This window comes from Octopus bimaculoides, chromosome 20 (genome assembly GCF_001194135.2).
Source record: "Octopus bimaculoides isolate UCB-OBI-ISO-001 chromosome 20, ASM119413v2, whole genome shotgun sequence".
Taxonomy (NCBI): domain Eukaryota; kingdom Metazoa; phylum Mollusca; class Cephalopoda; order Octopoda; family Octopodidae; genus Octopus; species Octopus bimaculoides.
In genome coordinates this window covers 6,478,638-6,485,294 of record NC_069000.1, presented here as the reverse complement: position 1 = coordinate 6,485,294, position 6,657 = coordinate 6,478,638, and the positions used below count along the sequence as shown (strand labels likewise).

Sequence of the window (6,657 nt, the reverse complement as noted above, 5' to 3'; positions counted from 1 at the left end):
ACACACACACACACACACACACACACACACACACACACACACACACGCACACGCACACACACACACACACACGCATATACATATATATACACTCATATGCATATACACATAGTTGGCATGAGAGAGGAGGGGAGGGAGAGTTTCTCAAATGGTTCAATGGTTTGAGAGATCTGTTAGGATTATTATTTATTATCATGAGTGTCTTATAAACATGTTGTTGATGAACCAGTGTCAAAGTAGACTGCACAAAACAACAGTTCAACCAGTTACAAAGAGCAGTCAAATCTCCCTCCCGAATCACACCTTCACTGGCTTAAGAACAAGAAGAAAAAAACAAAAACAAACGGATGCCACACTGAAAAAAGGGAATCCTGAAAACGATGGAAGATATCCATAGGTGGAATGTATAAGGTGTAGCTCAATGAGGCCTGACCTTGGGTTAAACAATAACAACAATAACAGCTTGTTGTGTTGACACCCACTACCATATATGGCATATTTATAAACAGGTGAAATCATCAATAGAATTAGTTCAAGGAGATTTAAATGTAAAAACGTGTGTGTGCACAAATTGTTAGACAGGCCTTATATCATGTATGTATGTGTGTGTGTGGGTGTATACATACATATACATGCATATATGTGCACACACACACACACACATGCATACAGGGTGGGCCAAATGTAAGGCACACAATAAGTTCAATACACTCTGAAATTGTTGAAGACCTACTTCAGTTTTTTTTAAAAATTGAATAAAGAAAATAGAATAAGGATGAATACGCTCATATTTGTACGTGAACAAAATGAATAATCATCATCATCGTTTAACGTCCACCTTCCATGCTAGCATGGGTTGGACGATTTGACTGAGGACTGGCGAACCAGATGGCTGCACCAGGCTCCAATCTGATTTGGCAGAGTTTCTACAGTTGGATGCCCTTCCTAACGCCAACCACTCCATTAAATGTTTTAATGCATGACTTTTGGCCCACTATGCATATCATTTAATGTCAGTCTAATCAGGTGGTGAGCTGGCAAAATCGTTGGCATGCTGGGAAAATTGCTTAGCAGTATTTTGGCCATCTTCACACTGAGTTCTAATTTCACTGAGGTCCACTTTGCCTTTCATTTTTCCGGGGTCAGTAAAATAAGTAGCAGTTCATTACTGAGGTCAATGTAATCGTCTTAACTTACTCCTGGGTAAGAGTATAGAAACTGCACCCCTCTGCCAATCCATGTCAAAGCCAGTGTGACAGAGTAGGCTCATCAAACCGGTATGATCTCAAACTCAAATTCACGTGCCATTAAAGAAAAGTCAGAACAACACACACACACACACACACACACACTAGTGTGGGCATGGATGTGTGGTTAAGAAGTTCACTTCTCAACCATATGGTCTCTGGTTCAGTCCCACCGCATGCCATGTTGGACAAGTGTTTTTATTGAGAACAACAATTTTTGTTTAGATTAACTATGAATATAAAATTATATCTTTATATTTTCATAAAAATATATCCACCATCTTTTCTCCTTGGGGTAGCCATATGTCTCTCCTCTGCAGCAAGACTCCTGTTCCTGTCGCTCTTTATACTATATCCTCACTCTGTAAAGGGGTGTTGTTTTGCAAGTTGTTTGGTAACCCTACTGATACTGATGCTACAAAAAAAAAAAAAAATGCACCCAGTGCACTCTGTAAAGTGGTAAACATTAGAAAGGGCATTCTGTCATAGAAACCTTGCCAATGTAGACAGTGCAGACCAATGCAAGCTTCAGGCTAGCCAGATCTTGGTGTACTATCCAACCCATGTGAGCATGAAACATGAACTGATTAGATTTTGGGATCAATCCGGTACCAGACAAGGATTCTGGATTATTTTTTCCTGTGTTTTTTTTTAGAGTGGTCGGGGTTCATTTTAAGTATTCTCATTTGTGAGAGCAGTCGAGTTTATTTCAGATATTCTCATTTTAAAAAAGTGAAGGTGAATGGTGGGGGGTGGGGGGATGGTTGTTAATCCTTGAATATTAAAAGATATATTGCAAGCATCAGGCGTTTGCCTTCTTCAGTCTCACTGGCTTTGCTCACGCTCCTTCTTCATCAACCTCTTAGAACCCCTCCCCCACCCCCCACACACGAGACTCACATAATCGCACACATGCATCAAGTGGAAGTCGGCACGTGATCCACTCCTTCTTCCCCTCCGATTAAAACATTCAGAGTTCGTTGGCCTTCTTATCAAGGGAGATAACTTTGCTTTGTACAATTTCCTGTATGCCGGTGAGGTTTCAGTTTCGTTGCAGTCCCATGTCTCTCCCTCAAATCACAGAAATTTAACACACAGCAGGCCTGTCCTGTAGTCCTGGGTACACTTATGTCTGAATAAGATGGGATAGTTGTGACTGGAATGCCTTCTCCAGTATCGGAGTTGATCTGGAGTGAAATAACAACATAAATATACACCCTGCTCTTCCTCATTGAAGCCTTACTCAATGAAAGAGTAGTCACTCACTTATTAGAAATAGAAGTCAAATCTTTTTTAAATTTTAGCACCGTTTCTTGAAAATGGAAGGACACATTAGATTACATAAAACGGACGTTAAACGATGATGGTGAATTCTCATAAAACCTGATGAAATAAAAACAGTGATCAAAGCTAGCATGCTCTGATAAATACACTCACTCAAACACGGCTCTAATAATATTATTATTATATAAGGTGGGGAGCTGGCAGAATCGTTAGCACGCTGGACGAAATGCTTAGCGGTATTTCGCCCGTCGCTACATTCTGAGTTCAAATTCCGCCGAGGTCGACTTTGCTGTTCATCTTTTCAGGGTTGATAAAATAAGTACCAGTTGAACACTGGGGTCGATGTAATCGACTCGTCCGTACCTCCCTTGCTCTTCGTGCTGTTAAGTCTGACCTGTTGCCATGCAAGGTAAATATTTGTGGACCCCAGTTGAGAACTGCTGAACTAAACCCTTCAATGCAATGTCACAGTCTCATGCATGAAACAAGCAAAAGAACATAAAACTCTCTCAAAGAACTTTGCCATTTTCGTAGTTTCTTGTATAAATGTCTTCTTATCTTGTAATATTCACTCGTCTTCCTTTTATATAAAGATATCCAATTTGTCTGTTCCTTATGTATAAATATGTCTGAATCATCTTTTATTTTTTCCCATTATTTGCAGGATATATTAAGGTGTCGTGTGTTAACATCTGGAATCTTTGAAACCAGATTTATTGTTGATAAAGTAAATTTCCAGTAAGTGCTTCATTTTATTTATTTATTGCTTGTTTATTTTTTTTTTTTTTATATATATATTTTCACATGAATATTTTTCGAGCAGTGTCCGTCATTTCCAAGCATTGGACATTAAATGATGATAATCATCTCTCTCTATCTCTCCCTCTCTCTCTCTCTCACACACACACACACACATACACATGCTCAGATGTTGCACATTTGCACAAACATATATACATGCACATACTTCTATTCTATTCTATTCCGTTATGTTTTCTCTTTGCAGTATGTTTGATGTAGGAGGCCAAAGAGATGAAAGAAGAAAGTGGATCCAATGTTTTAATGATGTAACAGCCATAATATTTGTCACTGCATGTAGCAGTTATAATCTTGTACTACGAGAAGATAACACTCAAAATAGACTTAAAGAATCTTTAGAATTGTTTCAAAGTATTTGGAATAACAGGTGAGGACAACCTGTCATTTACTACTCTTTATATTTTCCTCCCCCCTTCTCCTTCTTGCTTGTTTTCCCCCCCTTTCCCTTTCTTGCTTCCTTCTATTTCTATATGCCCGGGGGGGCACATATGGTGTAGTGGTTAACAGCACGGGCTACTAACCCCAAGATTCCGAGTTCGATTCCAGGCAGTAACATGAATAATAATAATAACATCAAAAAATACCTTAGGAATGAGAACCCAGGTTCGAAATTTCCCCAGGACGCCTGAAGAAGGCCGAAGAGTATATCAGCCAAAAGGTTGTGTTAGCAACAAACAAGATGAGAACAAATATCCGTCAAATGTAAATAATGTACATAATTCCTTATCTCTCAATTATATAACTGTATAAATCATGATTTCAACTAGATAGAACTACTTACACTGGTTTTGTGCAAAAGAAAATGCAGGAGGATCAGTTAATTATGATTTCATTCAATGTATTCCCCTCTCAGATTCACACACTTATCGCAGTGGTCCTTCAGTTTTTCTAAGCCCTTTTAAAGAACTCGGAAGGTTGGGCCTCCAACCATGCTGTTCGCGATACCCTTAAAGCCAGAAACTTTTCAGCACCCCCTTGAATGTTTGTGCTTGCGTATATGCATACTTCTGTTTTGATGCTATTGTATATTGATATGTGTCATTGTTTTTCCCTCCTCAGATGGTTGAGAAGTATCTCAGTAATTCTATTCTTGAATAAACAAGATTTATTGGCCGAGAAAGTGAAAGCTGGAAAGTCAAAAATCGAAACATATTTTGCTGATTTTGAACGTTACGCAACACCTGTAGACGGTAAGGAATCTCTCTCTTCTCTTCTTGGAACCGTGTCATTACAAAATGAATGTTTTAATCTCCTGGCTGCACTTGAGCACATCATAGCATGGAAAAGTAGACATTAAAATGATGATACACACATATTTGCTCTCTTTCTGTCTCTCCCTCTCTCTCAAGTATTTTGTCCAATGAAGTGAAATGATAATTTTAGTCCAATGGTTATTTTATTTTTCTTCTTCTTCTTTCTAGCCCACACTGAACCTGGTGATGACCCAGAAGTTGTCCGAGCAAAATACTTCATTCGTGATGAATTTTTAGTAAGTACATCCCAATATCCTTTTATTTGATTTCGTTCACAATATTTTCGAGTTCCTCCTTAAATTTTCCAGAGCAAATTCATTTGTAAGGGAGACAAATTCAATTGCAAGAGAGACAATTCTTTATACTTCATAAATTTTATGTCTGCATTAACGTTTTACTTATATAAACATACGATGACTTCCCCAAGATTTTTTAAGCATTGAATAGCTATGAGGGTTCACCCAAGGAAAATGGAAATCAGAGGAGGTCTATGAGCAAAAAATGGTTGGGAACCATTTCTCTAGAAGATTTAGTCAGGATCACCAAGCTCTGTCAAGAGAGTTACTACAATGCACCCATAAGGGGCAGGGTCCATTGTTGTGTAATCAGCTAATTAAAGACTTGTTATGTCTCTCTAGAATTGGTTCATCATCATCATTTAACATCCATTATCCATGCTGGCATGGGTTGGACAGTGTGACCTGAGCTGGTGGGGGTGGAGAGGAGCTGCACCTGACTCCAGTGTGATTTGACGTGGTTTCGATGGCTGAATGTCCTTCCACTTTATGCCAATCACTTTACAGTGTGTCCTGGCTCCTTTTATCTGGCGTCGCATGGGCACTTTTACATGACACCAGTCAGACACTTTTACATGACACCAATCAGACACTTTTACATGGGCTTGTACTACTTGAAGGATCAGTGAGAAAATGCACCCAGTGCACTCTGTAGAGTGGCTGGTGATAAGAAAGGCATCCAGCTGTAGAAATTAAATGCTATGCACAAAGCACCAGTCTTTGGAAGCAGTGACTCCCAATAAGATATTACTTGGACACTTCGTCTGACCAACCCATGTTGGTTTGGAAAGTGGATGTAAAATGATGATGGGTTTTTTTTTTGTTCTTTGTTTTTAAAAAAATAAAGAATTTCCCCCCTGTTTCATCTTTCTTTTCTTTCTACTTCCAGCGAATTAGTACAGCAACCAGAGATGGACGTCACTATTGCTATCCCCATTTTACGTGCGCCGTCGACACAGAAAATATCCGCAGGGTATTCAACGATTGTCGCGACATCATTCAGAGGATGCATTTGCGTCAATATGAACTTCTCTGATGTGTGATGATGTCGAAGACAATGATGATGATGATGAAGATGATGACGACGATGATGATGACGACGATGACAGTGGTTATGGTGGCGGTAGCGACGATGACAATGAAGATGGAGATGAGGATGATGACAATGAGGAGAACGATGATGACAATGAGGAGAACGATGATGACAATGATAACAATTATGACGACAATGATGATGATGATGATGATGATGATGATGATGATGATGATGATGATGATGATGATGATGATGATGACGATGATGATGATGATAATGATGACGATGATGATGATGATACAAACGTCGTCGTCCCATCATGCTCTCTGTTAGACTTGATGTGCGGCAACTTTTTATCTTTTAACAAACAAAACAAAATGGAAAAAAAAACAAAAACAAAACGAAAAGCGAAGGAAAAAAAAATGAAATGCGCCATACACACACACATGCACACACGCATGCACACACACACACACACACACACAGACAATGTACACATACACACAAAGATGAAAAGAAAAGAAAGGAATTTTATTTATTTTTTTTTTCCGTCAACCTGACAGGTCATATTGGCCTCGTTATTGGTACTCAGTAATTATATTTAATAGGATTGACAATGACCAGGAGAGGCAGATATGGCATCCCAATGGTGATGGTGATCATGATGATGATGATGATTATGATGATGATGATCATGATGATGATCACAGCAACGGTGATGT

The 6,657-nt window shown here is 39.0% G+C and overlaps 1 protein-coding gene across 1 annotated transcript in view; it reads left to right on the top strand.

Annotated features, from left to right (window-relative positions):
* LOC106869212 (guanine nucleotide-binding protein G(s) subunit alpha) overlaps positions 1–6,402 on the top strand; it is a gene marked incomplete at its 5' end in the record, with an annotated part of 84,808 nt that extends 78,406 nt beyond the window's left edge. The window contains 5 exons of the mRNA XM_014914859.2: positions 3,196–3,269; positions 3,538–3,717; positions 4,410–4,540; positions 4,772–4,839; positions 5,789–6,402. Coding sequence (XP_014770345.2) covers positions 3,196–3,269; positions 3,538–3,717; positions 4,410–4,540; positions 4,772–4,839; positions 5,789–5,935 — 600 coding nt within the window. The remainder of the gene's footprint in view (positions 1–3,195; positions 3,270–3,537; positions 3,718–4,409; positions 4,541–4,771; positions 4,840–5,788) is intronic.
* Between the last annotated feature and the right edge of the window lie 255 nt (positions 6,403–6,657).